We start from the raw sequence: 23,978 nt of genomic DNA, 5'->3' as shown, positions 1-23,978 counted from the left end.
ACTCCAAATTTTCAAGTCTGTAGATTTACCAGATAAAGTCTTAGTACATGTTAGGATATACAAGCTTTTTATGATTTGAAGCCTACCTTTTTTTTTTTTCTTGTCTTGTTGAATACTGTCTCAACAGAGGAAATCTTTTACCGCAAAGGCAGCTAACATTTATTCAGAGGTCTGTCTGGGCCAGATGCAGATCTAGAATCAATATATACCGTCTTATTTCATTCTTAAAAACACCTTATAAATAAGAATTATTATTATTCTAATCTATTCTACAACTGGAGAAAACTACCAACAAAGAATTTGGGAAACTTGCTCAGGCTCACATGTATGTCTGGATGTAAACCCTGGCTGACTGGCTCAAAAGTCTACACTCTGAATTGTCGGGCTTGTGATATTAGCTAGTAATCTCTGAAGCAATTCCTTGAGCCCTAGGGGTGGTTCATGTTGTTATTCTTATGCCTATAAAATTGTCTTGTGATTAATATATAATTAAAATAGTTTTTTTGAGGTCAGTACTATGTCTTACAGAGTAAATGAAATTTAATATTTGTGTTGATAACTTGAAGAAAGGACACTTACTATAGCACAGAGGGAATGCTACTCATAAGGAGAAGTAGGAAGGAAAAAAAGTTTGGGTCAAAGTTTTATGAGAAGGCTAACTAATTGAAGAACAGATTAAGTAAACTTAAAAAATGCATAAAATTTTTTATTTACTTTTTTCTCCAAGACTTTAATATAAAAATGTTTCCTCATTTTTTGAAGAAAAAGAAAATCTTTCGGAGTGTATCCTTGAAGGCTTGTTTCACTTGCTGGTTCCTTAGAGTGTAAATGAAAGGGTTTAATAAAGGGGCAATCGAGGTATAGATAACAGCTATACCTTTGGATAAAGTCACCCTTTCCTTTGCTGATGGCTTCATGTAAATAAAGATACAACTACCATAAGTAAGGGAGATGACAATCATATGAGAAGAACAAGTGGAAAAAGCCTTTGTCCTTTTCTGAGCCGAGGGGATCTTTAGAATGGTCTTGATAATATAAGCATAGGAAAGAATCACTAACAGCAATGTGACCACGAGTGTTACAACAGCCGAGACAAATGAAACCGATTCTAGGAAGTGAGTGTCTGTGCAAGAAATCTGCAGCAGAGGGGAAGTGTCACATATGAAGTGATCAATGACTTTGGAAGCACAGAATTCCAGTTTCAGTCCCAAGACCAGTGGTGGAAAGGTAATCAGAAAGCCAGCAGTCCATGAGCTGAGCACAAGTTGGTAGCACACTTTGTTGTTCATAATGATCGGGTAACGTAGGGGTTTGCAGATGGCTACATAGCGGTCAACAGACATGGCAGCCAGAAGGTAAAATTCTGTAACTCCCAATAAGAGGAAAAAGAATAACTGAGATGCACACCCATTGTAGGAAATAATTTTGTTTTTAGTCACGATGGTTGTCAGGAATCTGGGAATACAGATTGTTGTCAATGACACCTCCAAGAAGGAGAAATTTCGGAGGAAAAAATACATAGGAGTCTTGAGGCGGGGATCCAGCAAGGTAAGGAGGATAATGGATAAGTTCCCCATCACGCTAAACGTATAGTTTAGAAAGAGAAATATAAAAATCACAATTTGCAGTTCTGGGTCATCAGTCAGTCCCAGGAGAATGAACTCTATCTCTCTTGACTTGTTCTTCATTTCAGATTTGAGTCCTATTAAATAGACATAGGAAAACAACTCCAAAAGGGAAAATAACAGGAACTTTAAAAATCTACAGACATTGAAAAAACATATTCAGAAATGTAAACAAGTTTAAAAGATTGATCCAATTTGACAAGACAGATGATACCTATTAATAAAATGATATCATAGATCAACCTAAGCTGTCTCTAATTGTTCCATTGAAGCCACAGTTATCTTTACACTACTAAATTCTTTTTCCCCATTTGAACTTGAAATATAATTTAAATCTGAGCTGATTATTTCCAGATTAGCTGAATTCTGCTTCTATGTTTTACATGGAGAAACAGGAATATTACTCAAAGTGTACTTTCTATGTACATTTCATAAATTATTGAAAAAGTATAACATCTATATAATTACACCAGTGTCAATTTGCAATATTTATTTTAAAATCCTTAGCTCATCAAAATGCTTTTTAAATATATGGAACATATAGGAATAATAAGTTATGTATTTTCTCTCTGATTGAAATACTCTAATATATACCATTAGTTATTTTGTCCCAATGTAGTACTTCTCCATTATTCCTTTATCTCATTTCACCTAAGTATTACTTTTCTTCAGTTTTAAATACATTAGTCTTCTCATAATCAGTTGCTTTTTATCAGGAAGTATTGACTATTCAACCTACATAAAAATATAAATAACAATTCAAATTCAGTGGATATTACCTGACTTGTCCTTGCAAAATTTCTTTCATTTATGATCTAGATATTTATTCCAAATTATAAGTGACTTACCATGGTAGGATATATTGATACAATTTTCTCCCTATGGGAATATGGTAGAAGCAAGAGTTAAAAATAAATGATGAATATCTCCCTCTATAATGTTATAAAATATTCAAAATATTCAAGATGAACTTTAATTTCAATGCTTTCGGGACAAGGATTCAAAACAGGTATGCAATCTGGAAATTATATACATCTGCTGGTATCTTCCATTTTCATTCTCACTCATTAAAATCGTAGGATCTAGATATTACAGATAATTCAATTAGAATTCTCCTTTATGGAAGATAAGATACATTTTCTGTGTTTTCTTTCATATTTAAATAAACATTGTCTCCATAAATTTTATATTAAAATGCGATGCTCTAAATAAAAAGGTGTTTGGGGAAATATCTCAGATGAAAATAACCCAAATTTTATAATAAAGAATTATTGCTTCCAATTAAACACCAACAAAAGCCACAGTTTTATCATTTATCTCATAAGATACACAAGGGAATTAATTGAAATAAAAAGGGGAAAGAAAAAGAAATGCCCTCTGGAGACTGGTGAGAGGACATACCAATTATGCACCAAAAAAAGAAAGAAAGGGGGAAATAAAAATCACTGTGAATTGCTTTAACTATAAAACCGAAGAACATTCTCCCAAAAGAGAACCAGAAATAATTTAAACTCTATACTTAATTTCAACAAGAATTTCATAATCCACGGGGAAATTCTGTCCAATTCTACTGGTAATACAGTTTATCCTAAGAAAAGGAACCTCTCTCATCTCCATTAGTCAATATGTTAGGATTCCATTAACTTGATGGTGACCCACTCCCAAAATTGGGATGAGGGAGGCAGAATTTAAATGTTTCCCTGTTTCCCTATTATTTTAAAACAGTATAAAAAATAAGGCTAAACAATAAGAAGTACACAATGAGAATCTTTTATTCTTGAAGCAATTGATGTTTCATCTGCTACTCAATACAGTAGTGCATATATATGACAAAAAAGAGAATATTTTACTAGATAAACCAATACAACCATAGTTATCAGAACCTTAACATTGACACATTATTAACGTGTAATTTTCCAATCCTATTCAAGTTTCACCAATTGTCTAGAAATTTTTCTTTATAGAAAAAAAGAATATAGTTTAAAATTATGTGTTTCATTTAATCTTCATATTTTAGTGTACTTTCATTTGGATTAGCTCCCTAGTCATTCCTTAACCTTCAAGAATGTTGTTGAAAATTATGGTCTAGAAATTTTATATTATGTCCCTCAATGTTGGTCTGAATTTCTCCATCATTATGTTCAATTTATTAAACTTTGGCAGGAATATTACAGAAATAATGATGTTGTCTCATGAAATCCTATCAAGGATCATACTATTTCATTTTTTCCCATTATTGATAATGTTTTATTTCTTAATTAATGTGGGTATGTATAGGATCATTAACCATAAAGCTACTTTTTAATTTTTGTAATTAAATTTGTATACTTGTAGATACTTTGAATACTATGTAAATATCTCAATCTTTATAAAACTTCCAGTTTACAGATTACTTCATATCATTACAGACTCATGGTTTCCATCTTTATTCATTATTATTATTATTTATTTTGATGCTAAATTGCCCCAGATTTGGCCAGTGTAAGTCCCTTCAAAATTGTTCCCTTGTCCTTTTGATATGCCCCACTGATTTTTTTTTTAACTTTTATTTACTTTAAGTGTGTTTTTCCAGGACCCATCAGCTCCAAGTCAAGTAGTTGTTTCAGTCTAGTTGTGGAGGGCGCAGCTCACAGTGGCCCATGTGGGGATCCAACTGGCAACCCCGGTGTTAGAGCATCACGCTCTAACCAACTGAGCTAACTGGCCGCCCCATGTGCCAAACTGATTTTTGAGGGCTTCTTTATTTCCTGGCACCACAAAGAGCTCCATTCTCATCTTGTACCTTTTCTGGACTAACCTTGTTATCAATCATTTCTTTACGGAGTCTGATTGTTATAGTGAAAAGTTATTGCGAAACCAAGACCTAGGTGCTATGGGTGGTACATGCACTCGCTGTTACTAGTAACCACATTTCCAGGCCCTCACAGTGGACAGATTTACACACACACACACACACACACACACACACACACACTTATACATACATGTATGCACATTTACATATATACGTGTGTGTGTGTATATATATATACATATATATAAAATGTATACAGAGGGATATATATATATATATACCCACTCATTTGGATATATAGGTAGATATACACATATGTACACACACACATATACATGTATAGATGTTTATACCTGTATTAGTTTCTATAATCTCTCTATATATATGCTAATGAGTTCACACCAATACGTCAACCCTGTACCACTGAGTTTATTCCACTGTATTCATTTGATGTGCAACTGGAAAACAAATGTGACTGAAGAGGATGACACCTCCTCCAGACATGTATAAATTTTGATTTTGTCAGGTACCCAAAGCCCTTAGTAATCCAGGATAATCTCAATCAAAATGCATGTACTGAGATGATTTGATGTTAAACTGTATATTACCAGTGAAGTTCTGCCTACTAGAGTTTCTCAACTCAAAATTAGAGGTATTCACCAAGTTTCCTCTGATGTGCCCCTCCCTGTCTCCCTGAACCCAGGAATCAGTCAAAAAACTTTCCTGTTTCCTGAACTTTCCTGTTTCCTGAACTTTCCTGTTTCTTAGTCATTGCTTCTATTTTTTAATCTTTATTAAATGTATTGGCCTGACATTGGTTACCCCAATACATTTAATAAAGTTTCAAGTGTACATTTCTATTATACATCATCTGTATATTGCACTGTGTGTTCACCACCCAGTCAATTCTCCTTCCATCACCATATATTTGACCCCCTTTATGCTCTTCTACCACTTCCCTCCCCCTTCACCCTCTGGTTACCTCTGGTAAACTGTTGTCTGTGTTTATGAGTTTGTTACTTTCAGTTTTACATCCTACATATGAGTGAAAGCATACGGTTGTTGACTTTTTCTGTCTGATTTATTTCACTTAGCATGATAATTATCACTTCTGAATCAGCATTTATCTTAGGGAAAATGAAGGCCCAAAGGCCAATCTTCTTTTCGGGATCTCTATTCCATGTACTATACTGCACTGATAATTCTTCCCTCTCTTATCTCTTCAATTAAAGTCAAGCACATATTTTTCATATATCCCATTCCTTCCAGCTGTTTTCCATGGGAGAGTTGATACATACTCAAATTTCTCTGGAATTACTTTCTTCATAAGTGATGTTAAATATTTGCCTAATTAGAAAAGAAGTTGAAACCCGTCTTCAGATGTCTCACGCCTTGTACAATTCAGCCAGTTTTATGTACCATGTTTCCCCGAAAATAAGACCTAGCCAGGACGGACCATCAGCTCGAATGCGTCTTTGGACCAAAAATTAATATAAGACTCGGTCTTACATTATAGTAAAATAAGACCGGGTCTTATATTAATTTTTGCTCCAATAGACGCATTCGAGCTGATGGTCCGGCGAGGTCTTATTTTCGGGGAAACACGGTAGGTTGTTTATTCCATATGGTTCCACGGAGGTTTTTTTTTTTTTTTTTTTTTTTTTTTCCACGGAGGTGTTTTTATGTATTGTAGCTACTAATCATTTCCAGCTGCAAATATTTCCTCTTGATTTGTGACTTATCATCAGTTTCTGATGTGTTTTGAAAAACTTTCATCGCTACATCTCTGCCTAAAATACCTTTAAGCTCTAGTTCTTAAACAATGATTTTGCCACTTATACACGTCTCATTTTAGTTAATATTTTCTCTATATTTTAAAGATATCATTTAATTACCTTTGTATCACAAAGTTGCTGTTGAATTGTTATTCGCCATATCTATCTAGTCTATCTTTACTTTCTGACTGCCCTTAAGATGGTCCCTTTGTCTTTGCAGTTTCAGCAATTTCCTACTCATGGATTCCTATTCATGATTTCACTACTGATGGATGTCTTGTCACTTAACTTGCTTAATATTTATTTGGTTTCTTAAAAATGCAAATTGAAAAAAAATGCAAATTGGTGTCATTCATCAATTATGGAAAATTAGCAGCAATTATCACTTAAATTTTTTTTTCTCTGTTCTAGATTTGTTCACCTGGATATCCAATCGAATATATATTAGGACATCTGATTGTACATAGAGTGCCTTGTGAGCTCTTTCATATTTTCATTATGTTGCCTTTCTACACTGTATTCTAAATAGTTTATCGAGCGTTTTATTTTTCTGTTGATGCATTAATGTCTCAAATACATCAATTGGCTGTTTAACTTATATGTAAAACTGCATTTCAATGATTTTTATTTTTATTTCAATAAGCCCTATTTTCTCCAAATCTTTTTTTCAACAGTCTCTTATCCCTATTAAATTGTCTTACTCTCTTTTATTTCTTCAAGCTCTCATACATTATTATTTAATAGACTTTCTGTGGTTCTTCAAACATCTATAATTATTATGAGTCTATTCAGCAGCTTATTGTTTCTGGTGGTTACCACTTGTGGTGACCTGACATGCATACATTATGAGATACTTTATTATGATGTGAAGTCACGTTCTTTAGAATGGTACCTCTGTGTGATATGAGTTCTACTAAGAGGATCGGCATTTGCAGCTGCTGAGTGTTGTATGCTAATCACTGGGACCTAATCACTGTTACACAAACTTTGAGTTGGTGGTCTTCAAATTTAGGAGGAGTGTGCAGTCTACTTCCAAATATATCTAAGTATAGGGATGAGAATAGAAATTCTAAGGGAAGCTTTTTCCCCCCCACATGTATTCAAGGTCAAGGGAGCACAGTGTCCACATTTCTCTCTCTTTGGTGATGATTTTATATTTCTTGTTTAGATCTTGAGGAAGACAGTTTTTCCTGGTTGGTTCTGGCTCAATATATTTCCATGCAACAAAACTAAGCACTGTATATGGAACCCAAACTTCACTTCATTACCCCATTTACGAAGTATGATAAAGTCCAATAACTGATCCAACACTTGTTTCTTTTCTCTTACCTGTGATGATCTGTTTCAGGACTCGTTCACTCTACCGTTCTAGAAATTGCAAATTTCACTTAGTTTTCCACCAGCTCAGCCATTCATCTTTATATTTTCTTTCTGAGCTATTAGGCTTTTTGTATCAGGAAGATTTTTTAAGACATCTGACTGCTGTATTTTAGGAAGTAAAAAACTCTTCTCCCTTTTTAGGTTCCTAAGGCTTGACTTTTACTGATATTGATACCATAACTATGTATATATTGCCATTTCTTTCACTGGGCAGTGCATTAATTTTCTGTGGATACTGTAACAAATTATGGCAAAATAGATGGTTTAACTCAATGAGAATTTATTCTCCCACAATTTTGGAGGCCAGGATTCTGAGATTAGTTTCAATGGGCCAAATTCAAGTTGTTGCAGGGTTGCACGCCCTCCAGAGGTACTAGGGGAAACACCATTTCTTTCGTCTTCCTCTTCTGGGGCCTGCTGCTCTTCTTGGCTTGTGGTCACATTATCCAATCTCTGCTTCTGTGTTCTCATTGCCTTCTCCTCTTCCATCTGTGTCAAATATCCCTCTGCCTCTCTTTTATAAGAACACCTGTGATTGCATGTAAGGACTACCTGGATAATCCAGGATAATCTCCCCATTTTAAGATCTTTAATTTAATCATCTGAAAAGACCTTTTTTTGGGAATTAGGTAAGACTTACAAGTCCCAATGATTAGGTCCTGTTATCTTTGTAAACCATTATTGTCCTGCCGCTGTCATTTAAACAATTTAAAAGTACATATATATTATATCATCACTACCTCCTCATTAGCAGATTTATTATTTTCATTATTCTGCTTACTGATACTAATTAGTATGCTAAGAGGGAGTTGATTAATTCGGTGATCAGGATCATGGAAATGTATAAAGTTGATAATTGTTATTTCCTGTGGAAATGAAATTTTTTTTCAAGTTATATATGTTGATTCATAGCATAAAATTTTCAAATTTAATTCTCCAAGTTAATTTCTTTATCTTTATATTCCTTAAATAGTATTATACTTAAATTGACAAACAAATTATAAGATGTATTGGGTACTACCTAGTGCTAAGCACAGTACAACTATTATCTCATCAAAGCTAAAAATGATTCCACAATAGAACAATGCTCTTATTATCTTCTTCTAGCAAACTAAGAAATAAATGCTAGAGTGATCAATTCACTTGATTATTAACAGTACAGGTAAGTCGTCTGGAGCTGGGATTGTAAAAACGATTTCCAAGGAGGCTATTCATGACTGTTACATTGATTCATATTCTTTGAGAAATAAGTTATTTGGTTGTATTTATTTATTAGTTCTAATTTTGCAAATACTAAATAGATGATATGAAATCTGACTAATATATGACTGAACAGGCAGGAAATTTGTTGTCACAAGATTAGAGGAAATTACTTTTCAGGTGTATCTGTAACCTAGTGAATCAGACATCAAACAGGACCAGAAAAAAAAAAAATCTCACCAAACTAAACAACATAGGGTTTTTTCTTCCAAAGAGAAAAACATCAATGTTATAGATTATCTTCAAATTTTAGAATATTTGAATTACAATAAAAGAATATTTGAATTACAATAAACATGTTCAAAATTATTATAGAACAGTTATTTAAAATTTGACACCTGATACACTAACTGACTAAAGTAGAACAAAGGGAGTATATTGACTGAATATGAATCTGAGTCGAATATGTTATCTAGTTTGAGTTTACAATTCTGACATGAAAATGAGTATCTTTAAGAGGATCTGGGGAAGGTAGCGGAGTGGGAAGTACAGGTACCAAGAATCTGTCTTCCCCACTAGACAACAATTGTACTGGCAGAATTGTCTGATATAATCATTTTGGAACTCCAGTGTTTATTGAAGGTTTGCAACTCCAGGGGAAGGCTGAGGTGATGAATTGCTGTTAATTTTGGTAATTTCAGCTCTTAACATAGTAGCAGGTCCTCATCCTGCATTTCCCAGCTGTGCACATGTTCCTAGAGCAGCTTGTAGGAGCCAAGGTGGACAAAAAGGATCCTCTCCTCCAAAAATTAGGGCTCTACACTCTGATCCCCAGTTGGTGCTTTTGACCACAAAGGTGTTAAACCTCCCAACATTGTTGTAAACCCATCTCCCTGTGGCTGAAGTGACTCAGGGAGTTTAAAAGACTGGTGCTCTGACTCACCTTCGTTTTTCTCTTTTTTTCCTTTTGGGAGCCAGACGTTAAAGGCTAAGGCATTCAAAGTAAATGCATATATAGGAAAAATTAGAAAGTGACTGTGAATGCCCACGGAGGGTCACAGGCTCAGAAAATACCTGAGAAGACCTCAGGCTGATACTTGCCACATAGAAAGCCTACAACAATAAATCAATTAAAGATAAACAGAAACGATGACAAAAGCAGCAGCCCTGGGGAAGGAGAAGTGTCTGAATTCCAGAGTTACCACATTATTGAATTCAAAGTCCAGTGTTCAACAGAAAAATCACAAGTCATAAAAAGAGACAGGAAAGTATGGCACATTCAAAATAAGTCAACAGAAATTGTCACTGAAAAAGACTTACTGATAGATTTACTAAACAAAGACATAGAATAATTGTCTTAAAGATGCTAAAACAAGTAAAGGAAGACGTGGAGAAATCAAGAAAACAATGTATGAACAAAATGGAAACATACAAAATGAGTTAAAAAACTAAAATAAACCAAAAAGAAATTACATAGATGAAAATTACAATAAGTAAACTCTTATCGAATGTATTATTTTTTGATAAATTATGAAAGAACTTAAGCTTTGTTCTTTTAACCCCCTGATAAATAGGGAATACTGTATCCAAGTTCAAAATATCTAAAGTTCTCAAAAGTACAAAAAATATTTATAAAACTGACTATGAGTTTAGCATAAAGGAAGTTTCAAAAAATTCTACAGGATTAAATTCTTGGAAGTATGCTTTGTATTATAATGGAATTAAGAAACAAACAATAGTTTAGTGGTTACCAGAGGGTTAGGGGGGATGGGAGTGATGGAGGAGGGTAAATGGGATCACATATATGGTGAAGGAAGGAGAACTGACTCTGGGTGGTGAACACACAATGTGAGATATAGATGATGTATTACAGCATTGTACACCTGAAACCTATGTAACTTTACTAACCATTGTCACTCCAATAAACTTTAACTTAATAAATAAATAAACAAACATTACATTAAAAAAAAAGAATCAGTAACAAAGAAGTAACTAGAAAGTCTCCAAATATTTGAAAATTGAGCAATACATTTCTAAATAGCCAATTGGTTAAAAAAATAATCAGAAAGAAATTAGATAATTTTTTGAACTATATGATAATAAAATATAGCATATCAAAATTATGAGACATGTAGTAAAAACATGTTTACAGAAAATTTATATAATTAAATGTGCATTGCAAAAGACAAACTTTTTTTTGTACTGTCCAATATGGTAGCCATTAGCCACCTGTAGCTATTATATTTAGTACTTGAAATGTGACTAGTGTGACTGAAAAACTAAATATTTAATTTAAAATTCACTGTTTCAAATTTAAATGCATATATTGAGATGTGGCCAATGGCTATCATATTGGACTGTATAGATCTATGTAATCTTCTCAATAGCCTAATAAAAAAGAGATAAGTTACATCCAAGACATTTGATAGATGATTGAGATAGAATTTACTACAAAAAGTTCACCTTTTGCAGTTACATAGTTTGATGAACTTTGACATGAGGTCTGACAATTAAGTTCATGAACTCATCCAGAAAAAGCGCTATGTACTTCATTACTGAATATCACTACGGTCACCTTTGAAGTACTCCCCTTGGGAAGCTACGCACTGATGCCAGTGCCTCCTCCATGCTTCAAAGCAATTTTGGAACTCTTTTTCTGGAATGGCCATCAGAGTTGTCGTCGTATTACACTTGATGCCCTGAATGTCATCCAAATGTCTTCCTTTCAATATTTCCTTTATCTTTGGGTAAAGAAAGAAGTCATTGGGGACTAGATCAGGTGAGTAGGGAGGGTGTTCCAACAAAGTTATTTGTTTACTGGCTAAAAACCTCCCTCACAGACAGTGCCCTGTGAGCTGGTGCATTGTTGTAATGCAAGAGCCACGTATTGATGGCAAAAAGTTTAGGTCGTCTTACTTTCTCATTCAGCTTTTTTATCACTTTCAAATAGTAAACTTGGTTAACTGTTTGTACAGTTGGTACAAATTCATAATGAATAATCCTCTGATATCACAAAAGGTTAGCAACATCGTTGCAACAAATTCGCGAACTTAATTGTCAGACCTCATATATAGTCATGCAACCACCACTACAGTCAAAATTTAAAATGTTTTAGTCACCTCAAAAAGTTCCTTCATGACACTTCTGTAGTTAGTCACTTCTCTTCATCCTCAGCCCCTAAGTACTGATCAGATTTTTAGTTTAGTGTTTTCAAGAATTATAGAAATGGAATCAGAGTTTGTGGATGTTGTATCTGGCTTCTTTCTCTTAGGATAAGATTTCTAAGATTCATTTATCAACTCACCAGCTGATAATGGATTGTCTCCAGGTTTGGGTATTAATATAAAAAATTTAATAGATAAAATTCGGTTTACTGAGTGAGTAAAAAAATTCATCAGATATCCACCTCAAACCTCACTTTATTAATCCAAAAATAAATTATGCTTAATTGTTGTATGTAAATCAAATATATACACCAGTAGATGCCAGAGTGTAAAACAGTTTACAATAAAGTCTAAAATTAGTCCTGTTACTAATTGGAAGGAACTGCTTGTGATTCTGTTACATATTTCATTGATTTTTCTAAATCACTTGGATGCTCCTCTGGGATACTTTCATTTCAGCTTTTATCTAAAGTAGATTACAGTGGTGTCCTTTATTGCCAATAATTAGTACTTCTGGAACTCTGATCCCCAGAGTTTTTCTTTCTTCGTTTTATTTTAATAGATCCCTTGAGTCTGTATAAGTAGAAAATGATAAAAATGCAGCATTTTGTAAGTGTACAGTTGACAATGTAGAGTCTCTTTCTTGGAACAGTTGCTTATCTTTTATAAGATGATGTCCTGAGTACTTTTTAGTTGATACTCCAAAAAAATTTTTTATTTTGTTTTAAAGAATAACTACCTATTTTGAGAGAGTTTTAATGATTGCATTATAAAAACAAAATTTTACATAAATGCAACTTATATGGAATAAAAGATGGATGGCCATTAAATTATTGATACCTGAGTTCTGAACATCACAGTAAGTATGGAATTGAGGGAATATGGAAGTTATTTACAGAAACACAATACTTGTATGTATACATTGCCTCTTCTCACAAAAACAATTCTTTATAAATTGCCCTATTATATAATATAATATGTTCATAACAGAGAGTAAAATAATTAATTATGTTAACATACATCTTTTCAATGCACACAGAGTGGAATAATAAATATAATAGATTCAAGAAGGTAAGTAAGTCAACTGTAATTTTAGCTTAACTGCAGAATCAGAAATTAAGTCAAATACATAATAAGTCCAATTCAGGAAATTAAATTTGACTACTGAATTTTTAGTTTTACAGATTTGTTTAGTGGTGGAGTCATTTTATGGTTGTGTATTAACAGGTATTGTAATCTATTTAATCTGTATACAGTTACACCTAAGTTTCATTCTCTCTAATTTTCTTTGTGAATTAACTGCTGTCTTGGATAAAGTGAAGTGGAAAAAACACTGAACAACTCTTGTCTGTAATTAGAAAGAACATAGTTCCACAACAGTCTGTTAGACCCACATGGTAATAGAAATTGTATGACTAACTCCTAGCACATACCTTTTCATATCATAGGTAGAGCAAAGATGAGAGTCACAGCAAGGATGGAAACATATATTTTTACAAGAAAAGCTTGTCACCACTTAGTAGCTGAAAACTGCAGGTCTTCAGTTGCCATTAAAAACATTGAAGCTATTCACTAACATTTGGAATATCACATTAAGCAGAAAAAATCTTAGTGGATTTCTTATTATTTTTTTTTTTAATGGGCACCTCTCTTGAGGGAGAATCCATTCCAGGGCATCCTGCCCTTCACAAGAAAAGAGAACTCTCCTCAGGCCTCTAGCCAGCTTCCCTGAGATTGCTTACATTACTGCACTGTATATTTTTTCCAAATAAGAAAAAAGTAATAAATAGACTAGCAATATTAATAAGACAAATGCAAAAGAGTAAAGATGACAAAGAGTGCTTAGTAACCTATTTCTCATAAAAGGTAATGCATAAAATAAAATAGACTGACATGTTTAACATAACAAGGGAATTGTACAACATGGAAGTAAATAAAATTCCTATTACGTAGAATGGATAAGGGGTAATACATTCCTGGCGTATTTAATAGTTTTTAAAAAGATATAAAGGAAGTAAAAAAAAAAATAGTGCCCCAAATTATGTAGACACATATAAGAATGCATTTCAAAAAGATTAATTGAAAAAAAGACAAATTTTAAAATTAAAATGTTATTTTTGTCGTTTTTGCTTTATTTGTCATGTATACTGAAAAACAACTGTCCATTTGAGTATAGCAAAGTCAGTCAAGAAAATTAATATAATAATAAGAAGAATAACGTGCTCTCAAAACAGAGAAAATTTCAAAACTATTATAACTAGGACCTATATCTACTTACTAGAAATCAGTACTGCCTTAGTGATTGACCATCACTGAAACTGTAATATTACCCTAAATCCTATTTTTGAAAAGTCACCCTGATACTCATTCTAAAAAGACAAACCAACTTAGTACATTTACATAGATTGAATAAAAATAATAGAAAATGCATTAAAATAATGCATATGCTTTTTTGAAAATATACATGCACAGTTGATTCAGGAGGGATGGACAAAAATGCGCATTAATCAAAAAAAAAAAATTCAAGTTCAAGTTCCAGAGGAAAAATTATGAATATTATAATAAAGAGAACTAGTAGATGAGAACGAATTTAGATGTGACTGTAGCATGTAAATTATGTGTCATTAGCAATTTCAGACTGGCAACGCATTTGCAAATGGATAAAGAGTGTATGCTTTTTTACCAGAGGACGGGGGGCAGGGGGTGGTAGATGAGGGTAAAATATATGGTGATGGAAGAAGAACTGATTCTGGTGGTGAACACACAATCGGATATGTAGATGATGTAGTACACATTTGTACACCTGAAATCTATGTAACTTTACTAACAATTGTCACCCCAATAAACTTTAATTTAAAAAAAACAAAAGAAAGAAAAAAAAACACACACTGTCGATACCCCTGTAGCCCTGAAGCCATCTTCAAATATCTTTCATAATTTGTGCTGTGATTTGGGTATGTGACTGTGTCTCTTCCAGTTAACTGTTAAGTTTATTGAAGGTAATAACTGCATTTTAAACACCTTTGTAACTTCTATAGTGGTCAATTGGGTTCCCTGTACATAAAAAAAAAAAGCTCAATAAGTATTTGTTCAGTATTTTATGACCAAAAAAAAAAAAAAGAATGTATGCTTTTTTCTGCATTAGGTTAAATACACACACACACATTTACCTAACATATATATATATATATATATATATATATATATATATATATATATATATATAGTTAGTTAGTTAGTTAGTTAGTTAGTTAGTTAGTTAGTTAATATATATTTATTTAGTTCACATATTTAGGTTAATTTATGGATATTTAAGTCAATTTATATAAATCTAATTCATTTATATATATTTAGGTTAATATATATAGGTTATATTATGTCATATTCCCATATATCCTTTCTTTTTTTTTCTTTTCCAAGTAGATTTGATAAGGCTCACCAAAGAGAAATGAAGAACCAGTCAATGGAAATAGAGTTCATTCTTCTAGGATTGACAGATGACGCACAATTGCAAATTGTGATTTTCCTGTTTTTATTTTTGAATTACACGTTGAGCCTGATGGGGAACTTAGTCATTATTCTCCTTACCCTGCTGGATCCCCGCCTCAAGACACCAATGTATTTCTTTCTCCGTAATTTCTCATTTCTGGAAATCATATTCACAACAGTATGTATTCCCAGATTCCTGATAACCATTGTGACTAGCAAAAAAACCATTTCATATAATAATTGTGCAGCTCAATTATTTTTTATTCTTTTACTGGGAGTTACGGAATTTTACCTTCTGGCTGCCATGTCCTATGACCGCTATGTTGCCATCTGCAAACCGCTGCATTACCCGATCATTATGAACAGCAAAGTCTGCTATCAGCTTGTACTCAGCTCTTGGGTAACAGGATTTCTAATCATCTTTCCCCCACTGGTCATGGGACTCAAGCTAGAGTTCTGTGCTTCCAGAGTAATTGATCACTTTATGTGTGAAACTTCCCCTCTCCTGCAGATATCTTGCACAGATACACATGTCCTAGAATTGATGTCTTGTATCTTAGCTGTGGTGACACTTGTGGTCACATTGGTGTTAGTGATTCTCTCTTACACTCACATCATTAAAACCATTCTGAAATTCCCTTCTGCGCAGCAAAGGACCAAAGCTTTTTCAACGTGTACTTCCCACATGATTGTTGTCTCCATGACTTACGGTAGCTGTATCTTTATGTACATTAAACCGTCTGCGAAAGAAAGAGTGACTGTATCCAAAGGTGTAGCTTTGCTGTATACCTCAGTTGCCCCTTTACTAAATCCCTTCATTTACACCCTAAGGAACCAGCAGGTGAAAGAAGTCTTCTGGGACATATTACAAAAGATGTTGTGTTTTTCAAAAAAACAATTGTGAAAAAAATTCTAAAACTCACAGCCTTACCATAAAACCAAAGAAACGTGTTTCATGCATTTCTTCTGATCATATTTTTCTTCCTCATATATACTTACCTTATATAGGAGGTTCTCTTGAAGAATCTTATAGCTCAATTACAACTCTTACTTTTTTTTTTACGTACTAAAATGCATTGATTCCTACACGCACAAATGGCTTTTGCTTCGTTATTCTTACCTAAATGAAACACATTCAATCCGCACTTTTGAAAGAATATTCCATTTGAAGGAAGTATATCTGACACTAGAAAACATAAAATAGCATATGGGAAAATATTTTACAAATTTTAAAGCATGCACACATTTACAATGTGTAACATCAACATTTAATACTATTTCACTGACTCAGTTTTATTTTTCCTACTTCCTTACATTTCTATTATCTAGCCAAACCATAGCTGTAACTGTCTCAGAAACGTATTGTCTGGTAATCTCTTAACCAAGGTCCAGTCCTACCACGGCCATCCAGAGGTATGTCAATAGATCTTTGAAGGCAATGATTTACTAGAATCTAAGGTTGATTTCTCTCTGCAGGTATTATTCCATTCCAGTGAAATGCCACACTGCCTCTGGCCAGGTCCTCACATCTCCACAGCAAAGGTCTCAATTCATTTCTGGATTCTAGTCCAGCCCCCTGACATTTACCGACAACACTATATTTCATCATACAGACCTGGAATGATCTTTCTCCAGATTAAAATTCTTCATTGAATATTCTCACAACTTTCAAAATGAAGTTCAAGTGTCCCATACGAGGCCGTCCACCAGGCTCGCTGGTGTTCCTACAATATAGTGTCCACGTCCCTGTCATCACCTGTTACACAGCACAAAGATCCTTGATTTACTCGCTTCTACTATAAGTAAACTGAATGCTACTTGAAACCTTAGATAACATCATTGAAAATATTTATTTAACAAATGCACATATAGCGCTCACTATGTACTTTCTAAGTACTTACATATATTATTTTATTTAGTACTCGTAAGAAACCCTGTGAGAAAAGCACTATTCTCTGATTTTACAGATGAGAGAAGTGAACTTCCATTGACTTTATATTCCAAGCTATGTATGCTACTCCTAGTATGCTACTTGGCAAATCGAAGGGAGTCAGGTAAATGAGCTATTTAAGTTCTCTGTTATATCCAAGAGAGCAAAGGGTCCTTTACATGGATGTCTACACTTTCATGTGGATACCATCTCCCTATATCCTGATTTTTCTATCGAATTAGGAATAAAGGTAACTTTCATTTGCATGTATGCTCCAATTCAGGACAAAATAGCTTCTGGCCATCCATGAGGTTCAGTGCTACATTGCATTTTACAATTCCTCTATATAAAATCCACTTCGTATGTTATGATCCCAACCCTGTTTCCTGGAGGACTACATTTATGTATTTGATTTTCTTCCAGAGGAAACCTTTTGAAATTGTTAAACTCATTTGCACATTAACATACCTCATTTTGAAACAAACACAACTGTAGAGTGTTCTCTGCTACATCTGACTGTTAGAAGAATCTCGCTTATTTGTACTAATGACTGCAATCCAGGGTTTATTGCTTAATTTTGTAGATCAATGAGTAAATAAACAAACGTGATTTTTAAGTCATGAAATTAGCAAACATCCTATTCATTTATTTTGACAAGTATTTTAGTTTATGAGACTTTGATACAGAAAGTGCAATCTATTTTACAGAAGAAATATTTCTGCTTTTAAGAAAACTCAGCAGCTTTCAGATAATAAACCTTTACAGAGAATAATGAAAAAGCCAATGAGATATTACAAATACATTAACATTTTCATAGAGAATGCACTTTAGCTGTATGCAAAATCTTTAGTGGTTGCAAACCACACAGAACATTCTACTAAAATAGGTCAGTGCTGACCTGAGGCAGGTGTCCCCTTGCCTGTCACCCAGGTAGGCTAAAACACAAATTTCAGCAGCTTCATGTGTCCCTGAAGTGGTCTATATTCCAGGCCTGAGATCCCCCACGCCACGAAAAGCGGTGAGTGGACTACAAATATGAGGAAGTTTACAATTCCCTGACGAGCTGGTGATTAATCGGTAATGCATTTTATCACTGGTTTGGATACAGACTCTTCACGATGGACACATTTACCAAACTGGCCCAACAAAGAACAAGCTGATTGACCTCATGACAGGTCCAGTGACCTTTGCCAGCATTTCATGACAGCCAAGCAACTGCTGGGGACCATGGAAAGGTCAGCATGCAGCCTGAGCGAGGCACGAGGAAGCACTTCTCTTAAAACATTCCATTTAGACTCAGATCTTCCTTGTCATGGGTGAAAAGGATTTGAGGTCAATATTTAAATTTTTTTTAAAAAAATTAACAGTTACTTGCAGGTGGGTTTAGCTCCTGATTCCTTCTGTCTGAATGGTAGAGCTAACATTTTCCGTTAGCTTCTAATTGCTCTGTATCTTAACTATTGATGTTGTGGCTAACTCTGCTAGAATGGGTGTTGATTTGAGAGCACCTAAATGTCAAGCTTTGTAACTGTGATTGTGGGTGTATTAAACTCACATAGTATGACGCCTTGTTAATTGGGGCCTGAAGACAAGAAGCTTGGGGTCCTTGCTCCCTGCTCACAGTCACAAGAGGTGTGTTACCTCTTCTAGGAATGGATGCACTTTAAGTATTGTCTCTGATTGTAGAAAATTGTAGAAAGATGGTCTTTGCAAGCCAGTAATAAATTTGTAAGTTTAGTGTAAAGCACCTACAATATATTTTGTAGGCATAAAAACTATGAATTACTTCTAAATAAAAAATGTAAGTACACAGTGCAATATATAGATGATGTATTATAGAATTTAAAAGACTGGTACTTGAAACCTATATAATTTTACTAACCAATGTCATCCCAATAAATTAAAAAAAAAACTACAAGGCCATACTTACATCAATAAATGAGTAATCAAATTTTTAAAAACTGAAATATATTGAGCATACTTATATTTTAAAAATGGAGCATTAGTCTTGAAATTAGAACAGAACCAAAAGATCCAGGTTGCTATGACAATGAGAAATATTGGATTTTGAAAGCTAGTCTTCACACTAATACTCCCAAACGCAAGGGACGCTTTTGACCTTTGCTACTTTAGGCTTTAATGTTTTCAAGGCCAAAAAGTAAGTGTGGGGGCAAGAAGATGTGGCGATCACAAACTCCCACAGTTCCCTCTATCAAGTGGTGTATGTAGTGTGTGTTTGCATGTTGGAGAAATGGTGGGTAGGGGAGGGAGTGAAAACGAACAAAACTTCAAAAGGATGCCCTGGAGATTTCTGAAAACACACAGTAGTAAAGAAGACATACAAAATTACCTAACATCCCAGAACACCACTATAACAATGTAGGTGCTTTTCTTCAGTCTTCTTTTCTATGTATTTATATATATGTATATCTTAACATTACTTGATCCATACTACATAACACACATTTTTTCTGATATTATACTTACGATTTTCTTATCTCTAATTTGAATCTGTAAAAAAATGGTGGAAGTTCATGACTGAATAATATATCATATTTTGCCATATCATAAATAATTTAGCCATCTCTCATTATGGACACATAGTAGTATCATTTTTTTCAATCATTTGTTAATTTTACAGACAAAATTATATTCTCCTTTTTAAAGATCTATTATTTGATTACTAGTGATACTGAAATATCATTAACAATATACAATATAATATCTATGATAATAGATATTGACAATTTTATAAGTCATTTTCATTTCTTCAATGTATTGTTTGTTCATACCGTTTGCCATTCTTTTCCACATTAACATTTCTTATCAACATGTATAAGCTCTTTTTATTATAAGTATTTTAAGTTTGTCTTTTCTATCTTTACAAATTTATTTTTTGCCAGTTTACCTTTTGTTTATGATATAAAACTTTTCATTAAATGGTATTCCATTCACTTAAAATCCTCTGTTGACTCTTCAAAGTTCACTTGTAAGTAATTACTCACCTAGAAACAGTAATGCTTCATGATGAGTGAGTGGTAAAACAATGTTGGTTTATCTAATTTACTACTTTCACAGTCCCTTAAGAAAAAGCAGATGGAAAATGTTTTAATTGACGGGACTTTGGTTTTTATTTATTTTTTATTTTTTAATTAAAGTTTATTGAGGTGACAATTGTTAGTAAAGTTACATAGGTTTCAGGTGTACAATTCTGTGATACATCATCTATATATCACATAGTGTATTTTGACTCTGGGGAGGTGGGACATTGGTTTTTAAATCATACATTCATAACCTAAACAAATACAGATGTATAAAAGCTATTATAACAAAGAAGTCATAAATAAAATTCTAATATTTCAATGATTCTGTAATCCAAGTATCATTATTTTCTGAAAATTCTGTATGCTGAAATTCCATTCATTTAATTCATTATTAAAATGGAAAAAATACATTTATAAAATTTGTTTTAAAAAATCCTTACATTTTATTCTCCTTATTAAAATATTTCACCTTGCTATAGTAACTTACCCCTTCAGGTCTATAATCCAAGTTTTAAAAAAGATTTTTATTAAAATACAGCTAATATATAATATTATATTAGTTTCAGGTGTGCACCATAGTTATTCAACACTTATATACCTAAGGAAGTGACCACCATGATAAGTCCAGCAACCATATGACACTGTACCACACTATCACAGTATTATTGACTATATTCCCTATGCTGTACATTACATCCCCATGACTTATTTGTAATCCAAGTTTTAATAACATCTCCTATTGAATATTAGTTTCCAGAAACCATGAGTTTGAGAAAAACATGCTTTGTATAAACATAACTTGCACATAACCCCAGTATTGCTATAATTAGTGTTTTAGTAAACACTTACAAAAATAACATGGGGCACATTAAATGGCTTCTAATTAACTTTAAGATCTGGGAGGACTTTCAGGAGAAAGTAATAATTATGCTGAAACCAAAAGTATACATAAGGAAAGAAAACTAAGATATACATATATGCAAATAACACAGAGTGTTAGATAACCACATGCATTTGGAGAATTAGTATATCTAATGCTTAGAACAGGACTTTGAGCTATTCAGCCTGGTTACTAAAATCTTCACCAAGTACACAATGTGGGACACTGCAAAGAATACATAAACCGTTTATGCCTCAGTTTCTCCACATGTGAGTCATACCTCATAATTCAGAAAATATATACTATTAGAACTGTTCAGCACTCAGTAAAAGATAACACTTATTTTGAACAATTTAAAAACGTTGCAACTGATACTAGATGTACTTTTCAGAAGATAGAGGTAACAAGTCTGGAAAGGTTGAAGGGTCAAAACATAAAGGGACATGTGTGTCAGAATAGTATTTTGGACTTAAATTTGATATTAAATAATTTTGAAAGGTTTTGTGTATAAGAATCACCTAGGTGGTCTTATAAATGTAATTTCAAGTTACCATTCCTGGTGTGTCTGAGTCATTCTGTCTGGGCTACTGTCGGTATTTAATATATACCCTGGTTATTTTGAGATGCTCTTCTTTACATGATACTTCCAATAAAGAGAATCATTGAAATTGTATATAAGGTGTAAATTTTAATATTCAGCTTTTTTCTGGGAGAGGAACTTACTCTTGAAATTTATATTGAATATGGACAATAAAGAGTCAAGGGGACAAGTGAGGGGACCATTACTTTAAACTACTGAGAAAATTTTGAAGTTCAGTATGTAAATGTGACAGTGGATCTACATACATATAATAGAGTCGGAGATATTCAGGAAAAAAAATGAGAGGTTTTATTAAACTTTAGATTGAGGGGATAACGGTGTAAGAGAAATATTACTCCTCCTTATTCATTCTCCATTTCCACACTCATCTAACATACATTGAATGATTTTTAAGGAAGCATTTTATCATCACCTCATAAAAGTTTTAGGCCACAGAGAAATTTCAAAAAAAAATGTATAGATGAGTGTAAAAGGGATCAAACATATGGTGATGGAAGGAAAACTGACTCTGGGTGGTGAACACACAATGTGAGATATAGATGATGTATTACAGAATTGTACACCTGAAACCTATGTAACTTTACTAACAATTGTCACCCCAATAAACTTTAATTAAAAAGAAAAAAAGTATAGTTATCCAGAAATGATCATATTTCTCAATTAAATGAGGAATCAAGTTGAACAAAGAAAAAAATGCTTTCATCATTTAGTTGTTAGATTTATTACTTGCTGCATGCTTACTTGATAGGTATTAGAGTACGGCTAAGGTTCTAATTGTTTAAAAATACTTTAGAAGTCCCTTACATCATAGGGAGATGATGTGTGTATTACCATGTTTTCCCCTTAACCTCCCACAATTCCTCGTCCTCACGTGCCCTCTATTCCCCTCAGAAGTCGGAATCCTGGGGTCCAGTTTTAACATAATAAATGTTACAATTAATAAATAATAAAACACATAAATAATAACAAACATAATATATAATAAAATGAACACCTATGTGGATAAAAAAACAACCACCTTGGAAATACTTGCCTGTACATATGTGTGTGTATAGTCACCTGTAAGTAAATTTCTTCTCAAAAGGCCAAAGCAAGGAAAAGTAATACGTATTGTACTTCATCTGAGCTATGGGAGTAGCCATAGGTTTTCAACCAGGAACTTAACTGTTCTAGTTTATTGGTCTTTAATATTTTGTTGAGCAATATAGTAATCAGAGCTGCCTGCCTCTCCATTTCCAGATATTGCAAGTTTTCTCCACAAGACAGAACCCTCACTCTGTTTAGAATGCGACACAGGAGTGCTGATGTCTTCCTATCTCATGCCTTGGAACTTCTTCCACCCACTTTCCCAGTAACTTTATCAAGGAATGTTTCCTAAATTGTTTAGGAGACTTATATCCTCACGTCATTGGAAGGCTTACTCCTACTTTACATTTTCAACTGGACCTCCTAGGAGTACGTTTCAAGTGGAAAGAAAGTACAAGTGCATGAGATACAGATTAATTGTTACTTTGACCTGAGCCACTTAACTCCCCAGTTACAGCAATTCTAAGGATTAAATTTTGCATTTAAATTAAATAATTCTCCCATTTCCTCTAGAAAAATAATTTGCTCCCAAATTTTAATTTTATTACATGGTGATAATCGTGCCTCTGGATAAAAGGAGAATGGCGAGAGAGAAGGGGCTGGGAGAGAGGGAGAGAGAGAGAGAGAGAGAGAGAGAGAGAGAGAGAGAGAGAGAGAGAGAGAGAGAGAGAGATCCGGGGGAGCAGGGAAAGGAAGAGAGAGCAGATTTCAACAAGATGAGATAGTTTTTTCAGAATGTCTGAAACAGCCTGATTTGTATACAGATCTCGTCTCCATTTTATGAAGGTCTGGATTATATCTTTATATTGTAAAAGTGCAGCATCATTTGATTTTCATGTGTTCATGTATATGGATTCGTTTTATCTCTGAGGAGAGTCAATCCAATGATCTGAGGTAACTTTTCTCAGACCACGTAGACGGTGACATAAGACTTCCATTGCCAGGACCACAAACTTACCTTCATTTTATCAGCATCTTCATCTTCTTCATCATTGTCATTGTCACATTTC

General features: G+C 33.5%; 2 protein-coding genes across 2 annotated transcripts; one reads left to right on the top strand and one right to left on the bottom strand.

Annotated features, from left to right (window-relative positions):
- Nucleotides 1-749: 749 nt before the first annotated feature.
- On the bottom strand, nucleotides 750-1,688 carry LOC117028910 (olfactory receptor 6C6-like). Its single transcript, XM_033117745.1, has one exon. It carries the CDS (start codon nucleotides 1,686-1,688, stop codon nucleotides 750-752), a length of 939 nt encoding a protein of 312 aa, XP_032973636.1.
- A 13,698-nt stretch (nucleotides 1,689-15,386) lies between these two features.
- Nucleotides 15,387-16,331, top strand: LOC117028952 (olfactory receptor 6C6-like). Its single transcript, XM_033117827.1, has one exon. The coding sequence runs from the start codon at nucleotides 15,387-15,389 to the stop codon at nucleotides 16,329-16,331; it is 945 nt and encodes a 314-aa protein (XP_032973718.1).
- The last annotated feature ends 7,647 nt before the right edge of the window (nucleotides 16,332-23,978 follow it).

Source organism: Rhinolophus ferrumequinum, chromosome 10 (genome assembly GCF_004115265.2).
Source record: "Rhinolophus ferrumequinum isolate MPI-CBG mRhiFer1 chromosome 10, mRhiFer1_v1.p, whole genome shotgun sequence".
NCBI classification, from domain to species: domain Eukaryota; kingdom Metazoa; phylum Chordata; class Mammalia; order Chiroptera; family Rhinolophidae; genus Rhinolophus; species Rhinolophus ferrumequinum.
This window is presented reverse-complemented; position numbering and strand designations above follow the sequence as displayed.